General features: G+C 32.6%; 1 protein-coding gene across 17 annotated transcripts in view; it reads left to right on the forward strand.

The window, feature by feature from the left end:
- Positions 1-22,079, forward strand: part of DMD (dystrophin) — a 1,014,969-nt gene that overhangs the window by 311,123 nt on the left and 681,767 nt on the right. For 16 of the 17 annotated variants that reach the window (XM_015884249.2, XM_015884262.2, XM_032449414.1 and 13 more), the window contains exons 8-12: positions 510-688; positions 1,625-1,747; positions 17,602-17,790; positions 18,223-18,404; positions 21,142-21,292. In XM_015884249.2, the coding sequence (XP_015739735.2) occupies positions 510-688; positions 1,625-1,747; positions 17,602-17,790; positions 18,223-18,404; positions 21,142-21,292 (824 nt within the window). The remainder of the gene's footprint in view (positions 1-509; positions 689-1,624; positions 1,748-17,601; positions 17,791-18,222; positions 18,405-21,141; positions 21,293-22,079) is intronic. The other variant, XM_015884270.2, reaches the window with a different exon arrangement.

Consider the following 22,079-nt stretch of genomic DNA (forward strand, 5'->3'; position numbering starts at 1 on the left):
TATGTTAGAGGTTGGAATTGTTTTGAGTGAACTCATTAACAGGGTTCTTTCCTCCCCATATAACTGTTGCTTCCAATGATTTAAATAATATTGAGGAAATGTACAGAGCATGACTTTGAGAATGTGATTGTCTATTTTATTTTTTTTTTCCAGTAGTGTTTATATAGTGCAAGAAAATGTAGCTTTTCCTATGTCTAATTGTGCTTAATGAGGATCATGCTGTCAAATTGCATACTATGTGCATTTTCATTGAAGGAATATAGGACGAAAGTTCATGTTGAATGAGAAAACAAAATTACCATTTTAAACTTTGGCTTTTTCATATTGGTATGCAAGTTTGGTACACAGTTTTGGAATTGATTTTGAGGTTCTAATTGGTCTCTAGAGAACTCACATGGACAATAGATCACTCATTAGGCTATAAACTTTTTATGAAGTTGATTAGCTATTTTCTCATGCATGCTGTCTAATTTGGAAACTGAAATGATGCATGTTAATTTGCCTTCCAGACGTTGCAACTGCCTGTCCAGATAAGAAGTCCATCCTAATGTATGTGACTTCCCTTTTCCAAGTTCTGCCACAGCAAGTCACTATGGAGGCTATCAGGGAGGTGGAAATGCTGCCACGACACTCAAGGGTCACTAGGGAAGAGCACATACAAGTACACCAACGGCATTTTTCACAAGAGGTGAGTTGTCATTCTTTTCTGCATTCATCTTGCTTCTCTAAAGTAATTTCCTTTTATCTGCCCCAAAAATTTGTTGTTAGTTGCCAATGGAAGGCAAAAAGTCCCTTTCCAATGTACTTCTGTACTGTTTTTCACTCTGCATCAGGCTGTTTAAAGTAACTTCTGAAGAACTAAGTGCTTTGCAGTTTCCTTTTACAGCACTGGATATTTTGTCTGTCAAAGTGTGCTAGAAGAAATAACATAAAACCTGGAGAAAGTTTTACATTCTAAACACAGATGTATTGGAGCCTATTTTGCCTTTTTCAGCTGCTGCCATTTTTCCACATTCATGACACATTTTTAATTACATTTTTTTTAAGCCTTTCTTTTATACTGACTTGCTTTTTAAGTCTGTTCTCAGCTCACAGTTGGCTGCTCAGAAAGCTCAAGTAATCCCTGGAGTTAATTATTCTACCTTTTCCAGTTACATTTGTGACTGAAATCATCAGTTGAAATTGATTAGTGGATTTTAGGCCCGGTGTACTTGTTGTGAATATAATCTCTCCTTTTATGGGACGCTCAGTACAAGCAGATGAGTATTAAATTTGTTTATTCAGGGTCTGCCAGAAGATCAAATGTTTGGTGTTTTTTTTTTTTTGTTGTTGTTGTTGTTGTTTTGTTTGTTTGTTTCTTTGTTAGCTTTTCCCATTTACTTATAAGAAATTTTCAATTTGTATTGGTATTCTGCTTGCACTGAGTCCTGAAACTTTGTACCTTTTGAGGAGAGATGGCAAATTTAATGCTTTACCAATTTTGACAGCAAAATATTAATGCTACCCTTGACAGATAGAACTGCTGATGCCCTTTCTTCATTTACTTTTAAAATCATTGCTTTACTTCTAAAATATGTTCATATCCATATAGCTGTTATTTCCACCTCTGATTTCTTCTTCATAGATCACAGTCAATATACCCCAGAGACCTTCACCTTCTCCTAAACCACGGTTCAAAACTTATGCATATGCACAAACTGCATATGTCATACCCCCTGACCAAAAAAGGAGGCAGGTTCCTCCACAGGTCTGTCAATATTGCTATTTTTTTATTTTTTTTTTTTCAAATTTGTTCTGTTGAGCTTGAGGCTGGAGTGAAAGCTTGTGCAATGTGCTTATATCTGATCTTGATGAGCCACTTTTCCCAATTGGTTTTACTGTTGTTTGTTTTTTAGCATCTGTCTAGTATTTACTTTTTGTTCTAAACTTAGCATGGCTGGCCAGAAATGTTATGCTGACTGCTAAGGATGAAGAAAATTCAAACACTGATGCTGTTTTAGAATTCTAATCTTCTTCCTTTAGTCACTTTTGTAAATAGTACGTATGTTGACTTTAAAGAACACTAAAAGAACAAACTAAACACACGTATTTGGCATCTCATTGTTATTAAACTTGTATCTAGGATTGAATTTAAAAAAAAAAAAAAAAAAAAGAACCACTGATTTTCTGTTATTTCCCAACTCATATTTTTTTAAAGAAATTTATATTTTTCAAAAAATTACCAAAGTTGGAAAAAAGACACAAACAAAAACAAAAACCAAAAAACAATAAATTTAATATTTTTATACAAATTGTATTATAAAATCAATCATTTTAATAAAAAATGGCACCATATCAACATTTCAGGTAGGGATTCTTGGATATTTGTTATTGTTCTTATTTACGTTCTTATTTACTTATTTTATTCTTACTTAGCTTCAGTAGTTCAATCTTATTTGTTTCAACCAGTCCTCATAATAATATTTCAGTATTTAGATCTCTGTAACTTTTGACAAATGGGAGAGCCAAATATTGTGCTTTACTTTCATTATTGGGAAAAAAATAAAAAAAATAAAAAAGCATTTATCTGACACTGCATTGTGAGTATGCTGTCTAACCTCTAAAAATATATTTCAAATTTACATTTTAATTTTACAGTGTTTCTGAATCTACTCTTCAAGTGACAGATATTTTACTGGATAACTTCCTTTAAGTATTCCAGGAAAATAAAACTGCACACATCTGCATGAGCCCTGTTATGTTGCACTAACATCAAATGTGTTGCAATGGTGATTGAAAACCGCATTTATTTAAACAAGATGTTTAAAACTGATGATTGATTTCTTCTGTTTAGGTACTAAACTGGTAATTCAGAAGAAAGAGAAGTCATGATAGTTTCGGTTGTTTTTTTTCCTTGAGCCACTTTTGTTGTAACTTATTTTTCTTCAAAATTTTGACTCCTCAAACGTAAAGTACAAGCTCATGTAACTGAAGTCAGTGCTTCAAAAAATACCAAGATCTATTAAAAATATGCTTTATCATTTAGTCCTCACCTTTCATCACAGTTTTCATATTTCCTTTTTCCTGAGTTTGGAAGCTTTGTCTGTTATATTTCTGTAGTAGCTATTATTATAGCATTTAAATTCTGCATATTTGACAGAATCTGAAGACCTATGCCGAATTGGGCCATATTATGCTGGAGGGTGAACAAGAACAACTGAAAGGAATTTACTTTAAAATCCTAGGTAGAAAAACACCTGACCGTATCATTGTCATAAAAATAAACTTGTAATATAAGTAGTAACAATTAATACGCCATTTCAATTTATAGAATTCTTTATCAGTGGTAATGACTTCTTTTTTTGCCTCTAGCTCTCTAGCTATGTGTAGATTGAAGAACAGCAGTCATCTAACATATAGGAAGTTTATTATCATGGTGAAATTGTGGTTGATAATTTTTTGTTCTTGGTATCTGAAGCTTATATACCTCAATCTAATCTATTTAACTAAGTCAAATATTTCCTTTTAAGTTCTCATTTTGCTTCCAATTGTCTGCCATCTCCATTATGATTCAGCTAAATTATGATTTTGGGGTACCCTTATTGATTTTGCATCTGCCTATCCATTTTCCAGTCAAATTTATTTCTGTAGGGCAGGAAAATTTATGTAGAAGCTCATTATTTCTTCAGTATAAAGTAGAATCAACTTTTAGCGTACATACGAAATGTCATAACTTAGGTAGAGCACCCCTTCAATGTCTATGTTTCTTAGTAGCCTAGAACAGAATAGAATCCTTTCTTACATTCTTTGAGGAAGTTTCTCTACTTCTTTTATCACTGCAAGTAGCAGCATCAAACCTTTGAAATCAATCATGCTAGAATATTGTGGTTTTGGTATTTTAAATTTCTGAAAGCACAATACCCAGCATGGGCCATAATACCATGCATCCTGTTACACCATCATCTGTCAATGTCTTTTGTCTTATGACCCCTATCACTTCTGTGTCATGTTCCAGTTTGCTTTCTGTTCCCCTTATTGCTCCTCTTCCCACTTATTTTGATTCTTCGCACTTCCTACTAATACTAGTATGTTGTGAAGGTTCGTAACATGCATGAGGTTGCATTAAAATCCATTCTACCAGTTCATAATTTGTCACTTAGAAACATACTTCTTTGCAAGGCCTACTATTTTAGTTACATAAAGTTTGGCCAGACAAGTCTAATTTTGCTTAACTGTGGCAGATGCTTCTCAGATTCAAAGAAAATATTTTCTGCCAACCAGTTCACTCATTGTTGCTTTATTTTGTGGGCTGTTTGGCCACATTTAGTTGAAGTTAAGGCTTTTAAAAAGCTGTTACAAAACATGGCTAGTTTTTCTGCTAATGACAAGAAAAAGACCCTCCATCCTTCAAAATAGCAATTTAAAATCCCCCTTCAGCTTTTATATGTTTATTTGCGACATCACTTAATTTCATTGAATGCCAGACCAAGAAGAACAATATTTTTCCTGTCTATTTTTTCAGAAAATATTTTGTCAGCACAGTTTCAAATATTGATCCCAGGCAAAACTCATCTCATGGCTTTCTTACTTGCTCTCCTCTGCCTGAACTCCATAGCACGTATATGATACTGTCTTAAATGAGTTCAAGTACAGAGGGGGGGAAAAATAAAACACTGAATTACATAGAAAAATATTTTATTATATTTAAAAAAATATAGAAAATGTAAGTATTAATTGGGATTTATATATATGATATATATGTGATATATGATATATATATGATATATATGATATATATGACATATATATATATGTCAATATTGGAGCCAATGTTAATAAGGATAAGTTAATTCTGCCTGCCTTGGATTCTTTAGATTAAGCAAGATCAAACCCATTATAATTTTGATATCTTGCAGACTTTTATTCTCCTGACAAAAGTAAATATTTCTTCTTTCTCTGATATTTGAAGTACAGTGTTATTGTGTAGGATCATTTTAGCACTTAGGGAGATAAACATCACTAGATTTGAATTAAAATAATTTGGGATGCAGTTGGGCCAGTGTGGACAGTATCACCTAGTACTTAATGATTTCCTTTGAAACTTAGGAGTCAGAGGCTTCACCTCAGGCCTCAGTGTAGCATTCAGTTGGGGGAAATCTCTAACCATGCAGTAATTACTCCTGTTTTACAGAAGTATAATAGGTTATTTTTCCATATGTTCTCTGTTTTGTTTGATGTATTTTGCAGAGGTACTGTACTTCACTTTCTCCATCCATTCATTAGTACAGAGAGAACTTGGAAGGTTTCTAGAACTGCATTAGAAACTGAAGCTGAGTTTACTTCATCACAATACATTTGGCAACCTTTGCCATGAGATTTTATAGTGTTTTAGACTCTCAATTTTCTACCTCTGCACTGTGGTGTGTGCCATGTGAGTTAGCCTGTGCCTTGCTGACTTATAAGGATAGTGTATTATTCAGAAAGTTAAAAATGCTGTAGTGTAAATGTATCCATTGTATATTTGGCTTTGATCTAATAAGTGTGAATGATTCATTACATGTGAATCAATCTATAGTTAAAATCCATTGCAAAAATGAGAAAGTGTGAGTGGAAGCATTCACATCTAAAATAAAATCTTCACCAAAATAATGTTGCCATATTAGGCATTTTTATTTCTCTTATATCAAATAGAAGTCCTTTTTGATTGTTTGTTTTTAATTGCTTACATTTGAAGGCATACCACAGGATAGGAAGGATACACAGTGCTCAAAAGATGTTACTTTAAGCCAATTCTGTACTACCAAGTATCTTGAATGTGAAGTTATGGATAACAGTGTATCTAATATATCCAATCCAATATAAAACAATAGCTATAATGATTTCTTTTAAACAGAACACCCTATTTTTCCAAATATACGTATTTTTCACCAGCATTTAATAGTCACTTGCACAAAAAAGAAGCTATCAGAAATGAACAACTTAATTGAGTCTGAATTGTGTGTGATATTAGTACCATTATGGGAACTTCATTTCTAGTACTTAGTATTAGTTTACTCCAAGTAACTTGCTGAGTTTGCATTTCACAGGAGAATAAAGATAGAATGATTATACAACATATTATTTACTGCCAAAGATATCGGAGTGTGATAATCTACATGATTGAATATTGAATATTTTTTCCACCTGAATTACGTGTGGAAAAAATTGTGAACATTAGAAATGAGATCTTAAAAATTAGATCAACTGTTTCTCAATGGCTCCATTATCAAGTGGTTTCCCTGTTATAATATCCCATATTTTGCTTTTTTCCTAGTCTTTCCCTGTCCCTATTAAATTCAGACTAGAAGACATTCTCTTCAGCATTCATGGCTTTTGAATTCAGTTTCCCAATTCTAATTCTTCCGTGTTGAGCCTAAATTCTGGCTTTGCTCGTGTTCTGTAAACATATACAACAGCAACCTCAATGTATATGTGATTTACATACCTGTAGTTTCTAATCTGTTATAACATTTTATTAAATATGATTAATTTTAGTATGATAAGGGGAGTAGATTGTCAAAATTTCACCCATAAAGTACCCATAAAGTACCCATAAAGTTATTCTTTTTTGGTACATGGAAGGTTGAATTGATGGTTGAAAGGAACTGCTGAGGAAGAATGAGCAAATGTAAGGGAAAGTATGGCTGTGAAACAGACGTTTTTTTTTTACTGTCAATTTTTTAGAATAGTAGAGTCTGTTTAGCATTTACATAGGCTAAATTTCACTGTGAATTAGAACTTTTAACTCACTGTTTGTGAAATATACTTTAATGTCCACAGTATTAGTAGTTATATCTGAGAAGTGATTTAACTTCAGTGAATTACCTCTTAACAGAGTCTGAAGGTAAATTCAATTCATGTCACCAGTAACAGTTGCACTAGAGTAACCTTTTTACTTAATAAACACATATAAAATATTTAAGCAAGTTAACTGAAGTATAATTTTATATGAATGGCAAACACAATTGTGTGTGAGAATAATGGTCTATAACTAATTCATGCATAGCTGTTTTGGAATCCCTCTGTTTCGTCATCTTAAAATAGCAATGGAATGTAGGTTGTATCTCCCAGCGAGTAAGTAAAAGAATTCTGGATTTTTTTTTTTCTTCTTATTATTATTTTATAGGAAAAAAAAATAGGACACACATTAATTATACTTACTAATTTGTTTATATATATATATAATGACACATATATAATTGTTTATAAATAGATAGATAGATAATGACACACACACACACATATATAATTGTGTGTGTGTGTGTATATATATGTATATATATATGAGTGTATATATATGTATATATATATGAGTGTATATATATATATATATATATATATATATAATTGTTTATACATACGCGCACACACAGGGGAAACATTTTATCACCTAAATAGCCGTTATGAGATGTATTTTTTTTTCATAGGTCAAAACTTAATCAGATCATGTTGGCATGAAAATGCATGTGCAAGTATGTATAGCGTAAAGAAAAAACAAAACAACAACAACAACAAAAAAACTGGACCTATAAAATTTAGATTACTTGACTACTAATTAAGGTTCTTCTGCTATACTGAAATATTAGTTTTAAAATGTAAATTTATTCTGCAACATTTTATTACAGTAACTGACTGAAATATCTGACAGAATTGTTTCAGTTATAAATGAACTTTCCCACTCCTTTCCCACTCTCTCTCTACTCTGAGAGGAAAATGAATGTGACAATATAATTGGGAGGTGCGGGAGGTGAAGTCTGTTAATAAATAGCTTAAGAAAAAATAACTGATAGTAATCTAAACATGTTTAATTCATCATTGTTGCAAGGTCTCTTGCAAAAATCAAAGTATAGCATGAAACTAACTTACGTTTCTGCTTCCATAAACCTCCAGTTAAATTTAGCAGCCTCTATACTAGGTCTATGTGGCAACAAAATAGCTTTGAGTATTCAGAACAAAGGCTTTTCTCTTCTCTTTCTCTTCTTCTCTTCTCTTTCTCTTCTCTGTCTCTTTTTCTCTTCTCTTCCTTTTCTCTTCTCTTCCTCTTCTCTTTCTCTTTCTCTTTCTCTTCTCTTTTCTCTTCTCTTTCTCTTCTCTTTCTCTTCTCTTTCTCTTCTCTTTCTCTTCTCTCTCTTCTCTTCCTCTTCTCTTCTTCTTCTCTTCTCTTCTCTTCTCTTCTCTTCTCTTCTCTTCTCTTCTCTTCTCTTCTCTTCTCTTCTCTTCTCTTCTCTTCTCTCCTTTCCTTTTTTTTCTTTTTTTTTTTCTTTTCTTTTCCTTTTTTCTCCAGCATTGTATCTCAGAAATGTCCATCAGTGCATACATAGAAACAAGAAAATAAGTATGACTGATTACATGTTTTGAAATATTAGCATGTTTTCCCTTACTCTCCACTCATCTGTGGCTCCAGAATTTCTTTAGCCACAGATGGATGGTTGAAGATCTGTCAGGCTGGATGGAGTTCTGAGCACCTTGATGTAGGTGTAGCTGTAGGTGTCCCTGTCCATTGCAGGAGAGCTGGTCTAAGTTACCTTTCAGGTTCCCGTACAACTCAATCAAATGTCTGATTCTATGGTATCTTAGTAGTTAGCTGTACTCTGTGGATTTTTATCCTATTCTTCCATCCAAATGCTTGTCTTTGTAAATGTTTACCACTATTGTTGTGCAATTTTTGTTTTTAGAAATATTACTTGAATGTTCCTGGTTTTATTATCTATTAAAATTATAAGTAATAATTTTGATATGATTATTGAACTTAAAAATGTGAGGCTGCGCATTCAGACGAGGAAAAATCTTGTGAGGTGAACAGCTATCATTTTATCTCATTTTTAGTTTTACATTTGTTATTCATAACATGTTGAGACAAGTAAGGCAATCATACTACAGAATTTGTAAGAAATATTAAATTACTTAAGCCACTTATGGAATAGCTTTTTTGTTAGCTTGTACTTTTAAATTGAAAATATATTCTTTGACATGATTTCTGTTGAAGATGGAAAACCTCTTTAAGTTTAATATAAGCAAAAATGCATTTAGGAAGAGTTTAAGCCTAATGAGAGTAAAGCACATAAGAGCCATGAACAGAGTATTCAGCCTGTTCAGAGCAATTTGACTGTTTGAGATTTTAGCTGACTTTGCAAAACCAACTTTTAAAATACATTCTCCCAACTGTGATAACACAATTTTTAATACTCTATCTAAAATCTCTGAACCTCTACTCTCAACTTCAGAGAAACTAATTAGTATGTCCACTAATTGGCTCTTGTCCCAAACGTTTCTCAAAGGAGTCATCTAATAGATGTATCATTTTTTTGTTAATTGCTCTTGCTATTGAAGCTTTTTAGTACTATACTATATATATAAAATATATATATAGTGAATATATAAAAAGATATTTTGTGTTAAATATTCTTATTCTGAAGACTAAATGATCTTTAATGAAGATCCTGAAGAGAATTATCATGGCTCAGTAGCCCAAAATAATAGCAGAAATAATTTCTATGTGAATAAAATATGTTGAAAAATATTTGAGGTAATGACTGGCCTAAATTTTGCAAATTTGCTCCTTTAGTTATTGCTTTTGCTAGTTAAAACTTATAGAAAATAGAGCTAAATGCAGTGCAAATTACTGGTCAATTAAGATTCATGTGGTTGCAGTTTTGCAAAGAAAGCATGATAAAATTGTGTTTGCATATTATTTCATCTTCCAGACTTTATATTTTGTGATTTCTAGCTCTTCATTTTCCTCTATGACCATACATTCAGTGACTTGAATTTTGAGCTTAAGGAGTATACTGTGATGTACAGAAGTATACTGACATGATAATCAGTGCATTTTCAGATATCTATAGATGGATGCACACACACACATCTATTTTAAAACCATTTACTTCTTTCTTTTAATGTAACTTTCATGCTGTCATCCAGCAATAATTTACAGTTCATTCATCTTCTGAAGATAGGAAATGTGATCTTGTTACCTTTTCTTGAATTGAATGAATCTGAGTTAAGATTTGTGAGCTAAATCATTTGATCTAACCTTCTGCAACTTCCCTATACATCAATAGTGGTGCTTTCTTTTTTGACCAGCAGTGATTATGGGACAAGTATTTTTTTCTGAGATTTACTGAGAAATGATCTACTTTATGGAGAGGGAGTGGGGGTGTGTGAAAGGAAGAAGAGTTAATAATTAACAGTCTTGTTTAATTAATCAAAATTACCCAAAGTATCCTCACCAGTTTAAAAAACATTTACATGATTTGTATATCATAAATTTTATATATACCTTTCATTTTCCTTCATCTAATCTCCACTATTCAAACCTGCCCAGTGCCCCCTCCAACCTTCAAGGGCAGTGTATTCTCAGGTTCTCTTGGCAGCCTGTTCCAGTGTTTTACCATTCCCAGAGGGAAGAATTTATTTCTGATTTCTAATCTAAGTCTATCGTCTTTTCATTCAAAACTGTTGTTACTCCTTGTCCTGTTGCTACACTCCCTGATAAAGATTCACTCCTCATCTTTTCTGTAGGCCTCCTTTATGTCCTGGGAGGCCTCTTAGAATTTCTTTCTGGAGCTTTTTCTTCTCCAGACTGAACCATCCTAAGTCTCAAAGTTGCTCTTCATAGGGGATGTGCTCCAGCCCTCTGAACATCTCTCTTCTGGACTTGCCCTAACAGGTCCCTGTCCTTATGCTGGGGGCCTCACACCTGGAATCAGTATTATAAGTGATGCCACCAGAGTAGAGGCTTAGAAGAACTTTGCCTGACCTGCTGGTCCTATTTCTTTTTGTGCAGCCCAAGAACCAGTTGACTTTCTGGGCTGCAGGTGCACACTCTTGGCTACCATCAAACTTTTCATACACCAGAAACCCCAAGTTCTGAGCAGAGCTGCTCTCAATTCTTTCTCTTATCTTCATGTTTGGGGTTGACCTGACCAAGGTACATGAACTTGCACTTGGACTTGTTGAACTGTATATGGCACATAGAGGCCCACCTCTCAAGCCTATAAAGATCTTTCTGGATGGCATCTCTTCCCTCCAATGCACCTTCTCCACACAGCTTGTTGCCATCAGCAGATTGCTGAGATTGCACTCAGTTCCATTCTCCATGTCACCACAAAGATTTTAAGTAACACTGATAGATGTTATATAATACCACTTAAGTAGTAGGAGAGAGGATATAAAACAAAGTAGAAATGGCAACAGCTAAACAGGTTAGTAGAAAGAAAACTAATATACTCTCCGGAATGATGGAGGAATAAGCATGGAATTTTAATTCCACGGCTATTTGAACTATGGAGCTTTGGAATTCACAATAAGGTGCATATGAGAATGAATAGAACCCTGATTTTATATATATATAGAAAGTAAAAAATAACTTTCTACTCTCGGCCTTTGTATGTGTAGTCTTAATCATGAAATCTCCATTTACATTTAAATAAAATAGCTTTTATATAGCTTTTATATATATGTGTGTGTGTGTGTATGTATGTATGTATATATAGCTTATATATACATAAGCTATTTAATTTATTTATTTATATTTATTTACTTATAAGGATAAACGTGTGTGTGTGTGTGTGTTTCACCTTTCTCTGTCAACAAGGAGAAAAGAAATAAAGTATGCATTTGTTTGTAAAATCCCATATGATATGAAACTATTTAGTGCTTTACTGGATTGTTCACTTGTATTTATTATGGCTAAGATAGAATTAACATGTCTTTATCCTAGTTTCCTGTAATAAATCTTAATGACCTTTCTACTTATGAAAGTTTTAAAAATACATTTTAATTAAGAACACGGATCATTTAAAAGGTCTGTGTCAGAATAGTCTATGTTAAAGTGACTGAAGATCTTATTACATTTTGTATTTAATCTTTTATAAATAAATCAGCACGATTATATTTTCTCTTCCATCTTTGATTCTTTATCACGTAACAATCACAATTCATATATTAATGTGGAACAATAACCATCAATGGATAACATTACCAAAAGTTATTCAACTAGTTGGTAACACTATTGAGTTCTAAGTACAGACCCAGATTTCTAGATCTGTCATATACTTTTAGAACCCTGCTGCTACTTCCTACCAGATAATTCTGTATAGATTCATTAACCAATACTGAAAATTCATTCTACTGTGAATTTTTTACCTTCCTTTACATGAGGAGTACATTTACATGTTATTTAGAAACAGATGACTTGACATTCTTCTGTACAAAGTAACAGCACCTGAAATATACATTCCATTAGGGTTTGTGTTTTTCTTGTATTGGAATAGGGAAGCAATGATAAATGGTGGCATTTTAATATCAAGAAATCTTAATTTTCTTATAGGTGTATGGTGAATGCAATTCATTTCAATCACAGCCAGTTGATTTAACGCATCCATATCAAGTCATATTACTGTCTAGAGCCATAATTCCTTAATTGCTTGAAGGAGAAGTGCCTTCGTTTGAAGAAAATACTGAGCATCTTGTCATCAGTAATACTTCAAGCAGGGAAACATTTCATAGAATAAAAATCTTGATATAATTAGAACACTGAAGTGAATACAGGCTGAAATGTTTTCTAATGTATTTAAAAGAATAAAAAATGCGTGGTTAGTTAGGTCTTGTGAAAAACTAGTCAAAGAGCTTGTAACAAAACATGTTCTGAAATGTTTTTTTCAGGTGTAGGTGTATTGAAGAAAACAATCTAAGTAAATAAAGGGATGAAATCCTTTTTTGAAGCATTGATTTATTTGCCCATAAATGATTTTTCCAGGTAGCTGACAGTCTCAGTTCCTGTTTCTTTACTCTTATACCATTTTAATTATTCTTAGTCTCTTTTTCTTACTTAGTCATGGTATCTTCCCATAGTTCTCATAGAGTTTATTTCAAGCCTTTTACTAGTTTTCAGTTAACTTCAACCCTCTCCTAGAGTCTAAATCCCAAGGTGCACAGTTGTCTGTAGCCAGGAAAGTCTTTGCCTTTTCCAGACTTCATTTGTACCAACCGAATTTCTGGGAGTACTTAAAGATAAACATTTTCATTTATCATTTCTGGACAATTTTCAGCATTTTCTTTCATCTGTAATACACATAGATTCATGCTGTCAGGTTTTGTTCAGTTGTGATGGACTTTCCAGTCTACTACATATAAAAACTGCAGTTGCAAGGAGAGGGAGATTCATCCAGATGGAAGCATCTTCGATATGAATAGATTCACCAAAGAAATGTGCTACTATAATATAGGGTATCTCAAAAAAGCAAGCAAAAGCTTCAGTTTTTCAGATATTTGATAAGCTTAAATCTTGAGTGGATTTTCATATGAATGGCAAAAAGAGTCCTTTCCTGATCAAATATATATCCTGAATAAACTGAAAGTACCAGCCTTATTTATAATGGGGAGTAGTTAATGTTATAGTAACAAGTGATCTGGACAATATATCAGTTTTATGACCAGAAATGACTGAACCATCATATTTGATATTATCATAGTCTTGATTTTTGTGAAGAACATTTCAGACTGAACAGTTATAATTTTACAGTTTTAAAGACATTAAATATGGTTTTGTATTGAGAAACCTTGAGCAACTTATGGGATATGCAGTGATATCTGTCTTGCATGGTAGGAACTATGGTCAAATTGCATGCTATTTTCTGAGGCTGTAATTCTGCTAAGGGAGTTTTCCGAAGCAGAAAACTACACTGAATGTAAAATTGCATTTGTTAAAAAGAAATATTATTTTTACGTTTTATGTCTCGGAATTTTAAAACTCTAAATGTTGAGCTGGATTCATATCATACAGTGAGAAAGAGGCAGTTTTGGAATGAAGGCATAATGTAAATGAGAGTGCTACAATAGAACCTAAGTTTTCATTGTGAAACTGCTTTCAGAAAAACACCTAAGCAATTTCTAAAACTCAGAAGGAGTCTTTGTTAAGTAGTACAAAAATTGTTGGAGAATTTACTAGCACGTGTGACTCTTCTCCTTCGTTTAGGAATATAATACAATGGTAGGTGAGCAATCCTCCCTCTCCACACTTACTCACCCTGAAGCAGCTGGAAGCTCATCATTTAATCACCCTGAATTAATTCAGACAGCTGCCAAGCATGCCTTATTTTTCCAAGTTTCTGAAGGTCAAAGGCTTTTTATTTTCTCTTTTTATATTTTAATTTAAAGTGAAATGTTCCTCAGGGTCTTCCATCTTGACAGCCCCTACTCTCCCCAGCAGAAAATGGTGAAATATATAAAAACTCACATTCTCATCTTTTTATACTCATAGGATATTTTTATGTTCATTGGCCAAGGAAGAAGTTCCTGGAGGACAACCTTTATGTTCGGAACATTTTTATACCTTCTAGGTCAATCATCTTTTCCATACAAAAAAAAAAAAAAAAAACGAAAGAAAAAAAAAAGAAAAAAAAAAGACTACCTAATTTCCCAAAACACTTGTGATCTGTCTCCCTTGCTGATTCCCAGCTGGATGTAAGGCAGCTTTTAACAAATATCTGAGTTGTTTGGTTTAATTTCTACTTAACATTTGTGTCTTCATGCATGTGTTGTTACTCTATGGGTTACATAAACAAATGGGATGTTTTGATTTGACTGCACCTAATCAGCTTTCTTCTGTGTAATAATTATATTCTTCACAAAGAATAGTTTTTTTTATTCCAGAAAGAAACTGTATATGAAGAGCTTTTTTTTCTGGAGTATGATTTTCCTAGTAAAACACCACAACAACAGATTCATTTCATCTTGTCCTGATTCTTTTTTATTCTCTTAAGAATTATGGTTAGAAACTGTTCATGGTATCTCTCTCCATTAGCAATCCATGGTTTTGGTCTCAATGTAGTGTATGCAACAACATCAAATGCTATTTTTTGTCAATATTTTAGAATTACTGAAAAAAAAAAAATCATATAAATTCAGAAATAAAGACGCTATCAGGTGTAGTTTGTTTTTAAACTCATTTGTCTACCATTATTATTTACAAAATTCAGGCCTTCAGTTGTTGTTAGTAATATGTGCATTATTTTAGTGTTCATTCTTTTACTGAATATCATATTGAGAAACCAAACTTTATTTTGTTAACTTTTTTTTTTTTTTTTTTTTTTTTTAATACAATGCATGTGGCAGTACCTGTCCACTTACAAATGTGAATATTTAATATTGTGCTTAATGTTCCATTCACAACTGAGCCAATAGGAATCTTGGTTATAAATGGGAGTGTTACTAGTGTAATAATCAGTAATGATCATCTGCTGGTCCTTCTTTCAGTATAGTTTTGTGTTTTGTAAATTACAGGGGTAGATTTATGATCAAATAATTTCATCATTTTGAAACAGTATGTTTCTCTAGTGTCACAAAATAATCGTTAGTGTTTGCATAGCACAGCTGGAGTTTCCACTGCTTTGAGTAATTGTTTTGCATTCTATATGCAGAATGGGCAAGAATGTTCAGTTATTTCATATAGCTAACAGTGCTGATAAAAGTAGTGAAGATATTGCATAGGATCAGATTGATGCTGTCAGATCTGAAAAGATCTGTCTGTGTGCTTAGTATGCTCTAGACTAACAAGGAGCTACTAGTATCTCGGCTTCTGATTCTGATTCTCTGGCTGTTAATCTTTCTAATCCCCATAAGCACAGAGGAAATGAATGTGATTTAGTCCTCATCATTTAGGAACTTGTGCTATCAGATGTATGTTTTCTATTTTTGTTGCGTGGTTCCTTTTTGTTGCGTGGTTCCTTTTTGTTGGTTTTTGTTTTGTTTTTTTTTTTTTAATTGCTTATGCTCAGTTCCCTAATGAATGATTCCAGTTCTCTGCAGTCAGCAATGCTGTAGAATTTCAGGGAAAAGGGAAAAAATATTGTTGCCTCCCAAAATCAAATAAAGGGCTTACTGATAGCGTTGTGCACAGTCCTTTGCATATACTTCCTCTGGCTCTTCTGATTTCCTTCTGTCCGGAAACTGCCAATTTTTGTATAAGGGAACAGATTGGAGTAGATGCCAAGAAGCTGCTCTCATATCCATTTATGTTAGTGTTTGCTTTTCTCTTTTACATTTCTCAATACTTTATTAAAATACTGCAGAAGTGAATCTGCACCATTTTGTCCCAGAATGTCATGAGTATGGAATTTTTTAATGCAATTCGGTGCTTTATTTATAATAACTTGAGAGAAAAGTCTGGTCAAAATTACTAGGGGAAATTACAGCAAGTATTTCTTCTGCAGAGGTGCTAGCAGGTGCTTGGTTTAAGAATTATCAGACATGTGAAAACATTCTGTGTTGTATCTAGAGGATGAGTGATTTTCAGATGGTGGATGGAGTTTGTCACACATCTGTGCGAATGTGAAATCCAAAGTGTTGTTCAGCTATTATAGCATTTTTATTTTATTTTATTTTATTTTTTCAGTATATCGAGAATGGATATATTCCAAACACTAATACTGTCAAAGTGAATAATGACCTGTGCATAGTCAATGGTCCCTTTCTGTAGTAAATTAGGTAATTCACAAATAACTTTCTGCATACATTTAAAGTGGTAGGGTTATTTCTTAATGAAATTTATATAACACTTATAAATCTAAACTTACCTACAGTTCAGATATTAATTTTTCAGCAGGTATATGTGCTGGAATTGTTTGTGCATCAATGTCTATATTATTAAAACAGGATTATTGAGGACATCAGATTTCCAAGCCTGTTTTTATGATGTACCGTTAATTACTAAGTGTTTTTTTTGTTTGTTTGTTTGGTTTTTTTTTGTTTGTTTGTTTGTTTGTTTCTCACACTTAAACAGTGATGAAATTAAGCCCAGTGTTCTTTCCTTTTTAGTGATTGTATTACATCCATTTTGGTTCTAAGATTAAACTTTTGACTTTCTGTCCTAAGCAACATTGAAACAGTGAAAGGCTTCAAAAGCTCTGCCAAATGTTATATTTGCTCAAGTATATCGGTAGAGACAATTTGTGCTGATAAATTGTTATAATTTATTGATATATTTTTTGATGAAGGCCTAATTATATTTTTAGTGCATGCTTTTCTACTGACTGCCTAGCAAATTAAACTTCCTCTGAATTTTTTATAAACTTATGAGATGACTTTTTCTATATCAAGCCATGTTTGTAGCTTATGTTTTGTCCCAGTCTTCTAAGATCAGAGTAATTAGCATATACTTGTTATTGATTTATTGGTTTCTCTGCAGTGTCAACATGCAACTTGCAGCTTTTTGATGATATAGTTGTACTATCTGCTGTAGAAAATAAATTACAGTTCAAAAAGAGCATAACAGAACTCTACAGTTACAATTTAAATATTGCAGCTATTCTGAATAGGTACTAGAAAATTTGAATTCCTGTGTGAAATACCTCATTTACTCTGAATTTGGTTCTTTCCTTCAATGTTAATCCTTCTTGGTCAATTAGCAGGTATACTAATAATATGTAATCCCTTGTATTAGCAGTCAAATTGTTGTGGTTTTTAGTTAGTTAGTTTTTTTATATATAAAAAGCTGTTTTATTATGCAAGAAAATGGCATTTTATTTATTCCTTTCTATAACTGTCTGAGTAGGTTCTCTTTGCATTACTATTTTTGATCAGTTTTTAGAAACTGTTGAAAAAAGAACGTATACTACCACAGTGATGAGGTCCGAAATGGATCTTGACAGCTACCAAACTGCTTTAGAAGAAGTGCTCACATGGCTTCTCTCTGCTGAAGATGCATTACAAGCACAAGGGGATATATCCAGTGATGTAGAAGTTGTAAAAGAGCAGTTCCATACCCATGAGGTATGTATTTATACTAATCTTTTGTTGGTCATTTATCTTTTTGGATCCCATAAGAAAATAAAAATAAAAATAAATAAATAAATAAATAAATAAATAAATAAATAAATAAATAAATAATACTAATAAAAACAAAACAAAACAAAACACAGCTTTATATTAAACAAATACATTTATAATTTTATTTTAAATTTGCATCTGTGGAATTTAAGGGCAGTACTGTACTGTATGAAGACTGTACTGAATGCAAAATGTTAAAATGTTTACTTCTCTTTTGTTTTGTGAGATTTGGGGAGAGTTTGGGAAAAAAGAAAGAAAGAAAGCTTATTTGAAAAATGAGGTTTGGAATGTGGTAGATCTGAAGACATTTCTTCAAAGTCTGTTCTTTCGTTCCAGTGAATCAAACTTAAAATGGGTTTTTTTTTCTATTTTCAGGGTTTCATGATGGAATTAACTGCTCACCAAGGCCGTGTTGGTAATGTTTTGCAAGTTGGAAGTCAACTTCTAACAATTGGAAAACTTTCTGATGATGAAGAAAATGAAATACAGGAACAAATGAATCTACTCAATTCTCGATGGGAAAGTCTCAGGGTTGCAAGTATGGAAAAACAAAGCAAGTAAGTAATATGCCAGGTGAACTAATATGTGTTGAATTTGGCTGGAACAGTACTGAGCTTAAATATCGGCTGTGAATTTTTCGCTATGAACAAGTCTCAGTCTTACTGCTTTTATTTTAACCTGAAATTTGGTGTGTAGTGACATTGAATCTTAAATGCTTTTTAAGCGCTTTTTCTAATGTTAAAAATAATGTTAACATTTATAATTTTAATATATATATATACACGTATTTTAACATTTCTATGTCTTGTTTTGAAATTTTGTTTTCCATAGTAATATTTATAATAAAGCAGTCCATAAAGGTAAGATATTTTCATTGTGCTGCTGTGGAGTAACTTATTTTGCTCTGTAGGGAGCATTTAGCAGACAAAATTTATTGAAAGTAACTATTTTTGTGTGTTGGGGTGTATCCACCTACAGCAAGCCAGTGGGTTGCACCTACACCAAACAGAGGGCTCTATGAACCATTGCTCTGATTTGACACTTCACATCTTATATTATGAAGTTCTGTTTAGCAGTTTTGTGATCTAAGTTATTTTCAGCTGGGGGAAATTACTGTGGTGAAAATAGTTGTCTGCATTTTGTGACTTATCAGTGATTTTAATTAAATTTATTTATCCCATATCTTTTTGAACCTGTGTAAACTTAATACCATCCAGAGCATCCTTTGGCAGTGAATTCCATTGGCTACTTCCTACTAATTTTCTGAGGGATGGCATCTTTTTGCTGGTCTCTGCTGACTTAATCAGGGTCAACATCATTTAGATTTTCTTACTCTTGCTATAAATAAATGTATTTATTTATCTTGCTCTTTTGTTCTTCTTTGAACATATTTGACCTTATCTTTTTGGTATGAAAGCAACCAGAAATTCACGTAATATTAAAAGGCAAGCAGTAATTTTGAAAAATCACATAACATTGTTTTGTTTGTTTTGGTAATTTTGGTAATTTTCCTCCAATAGGTACTTTCTCCTCCCCCCCCCCCCCCCCCCCCCCCCCCCCCCCTCCCCTTTCTTTTTTTTTTTTTTTTTTTTTTTTTTTTTTTTTTCAACTGAGTAATGAGATTCTGTTTTTGTGATTTCTCTCCATTTATGACCTTGCGTATCTTTAAGGTCTGTAAAATTGCTGATGAATAAAATCAGCAGAAGACTCAAAGTGATAAGAGCTTCACAGAGTATTTTGTGTCACTATTTAATTTCTTATACAAAATAATTATAATAATAATTAAAATATAAGATAAACTAAAAAAAATAAGATAAATTTTCCTGTTGGGTCAAAACAGATTTAGGCATCAGCTGATTATGTGTTGAAACAGCTTTCACATCACATGTGATGTATTTATAGGTTATTATACTCGATTTAAACTTTCAGGATCCATCTTCTACTTTGGTGTAAAGAATAATCTTCTGAGCACATAGCTGTAATCCCATCTTTAAGACTAGACTGATTTGTCAATCCAAATAGAGATGGTTTATGAAGATAAGAACCACAGGACTGTCTGTCCTCTGGTAACAGCAGTGGAGCGTGAGCATGCTACAACTCAAGGGAAACTCATGTAAACAATCAGCAAAAATTAAAAAGATTTCATAATAATAGATACTATAAATGTGAAAGGGACTTAATATTTGAGAAGTCTTTTAGGAGCTCAAAATATCAGAGGAATTTTGAAACAGAGCAGTGCATTTATTTAAATGTGGTTTGAGTTGAATTTATTGTGTTCAGCATGTACTGAATAAACTTCACTGTTGCAGCAAGTAATGCATTGACATGCTGAAGTAAAACAGCCTGCTTTTTCATTTCTTCCTTGTACCTTTCCCCAGATTTAATTCTTTACAGTAAAGGGTCTCAGAGTGATAAATGGGAGGAAGGGAGGAAAGCTTAATGCCATTTACCACTTTATGAAGATTTCTACAACTTTTAAAACATGTTCAATTAAATGAAAAGATATTTTGTGTTTGAATATCATGGAAAACAGTAAACTGGATCTAAGTTTAAGACCCATAGTATGGGGAAGATGGATAATAGAAATAATTACTTGTAATTCCAGGGCTCAGCGCTTATTTCATAAGTTGCAGATTTTGTTTAGACAAGATTGAAGGATTTCTGATGTCAAGTAGGAAATGTGAAGCACTTTTTAATGGATTTCTGGTCAGATCATTTTGGAGTTATCAAAAAACTTTTTAATTTTATGAGAGCGTTCTCCATTGAATAACTGAAAATTTAGTAATCTGTGTAATACGCTTAATTTGAGGGAACCTCTTAAGTATGTGTACGGTACTGTGGGCTTTTTGAAGTTTATGGATCCAGATGATATTTTGAAATTTTGAATATCTATAATAGAAATGCACCTAGAGAATACAACTTTAGCAAAACATAAAATATATCCAGTTCCAGGGTTCAAATACTAAGTTTTTTTTTTGTTGTTGTTTTTAATTCCTGGACTGTTTCAATTTAATTGTTGCCTAATTGAGTACTATTTCAACAGATCTTCACTTATCTGCCTAAAAATATTATTTATTTTGGCTTGACAACTAGCCTCATGAAAATCAGTTTAACAATCAAAATGCCCAAGGATGTTCTTTACAGATTTTGAGGTTGAAATAAAAATCTGTGCTGAAAAGTCTTACAGAGCTGTCATCTAGTTTACAATCTGTAATATTAACAACGATACTCAAGAGCATGTAGGGCAGACAGGTTTCCTTTATATATAAATTGAAATGTTTGTTTGTATTACAGTTTACATAAAATCCTAATGGATCTGCAGAATCAGCAACTAGCCCAGTTAGCTGACTGGCTAACGAAAACAGAGGAAAGGACAAAGAAGATAGATTCAGAGCCCTTAGGTCCGGACCTAGAGGACTTAAAGCGTCAAGTAGAGGAGCATAAGGTATGGAATGGAATTTGGGTACTGCATTCATATATAGCATCCAAAAACTTTAAAAAGTGGATTTTTAACATTTTGAATGGATATTCCTCCTATGAGAACACAGCAGTGTAGTATGGAATCCTGGTTTAATATAGGTTTTTTTTGTTGTTTGTTTTTTTATGATTAACAGGCTTTTATGGAGCTATTGTGTCACGATTCTGACTTTTATCCTGATATAAAAAGTTTATTTTTTCATATAAACAATGCACTAGAGTACACTGGGCAATTGTAGCATCCATTTGTTATACCTTATAATACAAAGCTTATCAGATTTTATATAATTTTTTTTAATTTATTTATTTATTTATTTATTTATTTATTTATTTTCTTTTTCCATGTTGCATTTTTCCTAATGCATGCTGTAGAACTGTTCTGTAACCATAACTGGGCTGCAGTATCTTGTTAGGACTCCTGAGACTGTGAATATGTAACCATGAAACACTATAAAATAAACTTCACACTCTAACTTTAGATAATGTATTCATGGAAAAGGAAAAACTAATAAATGAAGTATGGGAAAGAATTTGACCAATGTATTTCATATTCCAGGAGGATAAGGCTGTTCAGTTTGAAAAGGAGGGAGCTGGGGAGGAAGAGACTGTAATTCATATAACATATAACATATCTTTTTTCCTGAATTAAATCAGCTTTGTATTTATTTAAGTTTCACAATGAATGAACCTTGTTCCTAATTACCTTCGTGTACTTTGTATGTACTTTGTATGTACTTTTAAGTGTCTGTGTACCT

The sequence above is a fragment of the Coturnix japonica genome, chromosome 1 (assembly GCF_001577835.2).
Source record: "Coturnix japonica isolate 7356 chromosome 1, Coturnix japonica 2.1, whole genome shotgun sequence".
Taxonomy (NCBI): domain Eukaryota; kingdom Metazoa; phylum Chordata; class Aves; order Galliformes; family Phasianidae; genus Coturnix; species Coturnix japonica.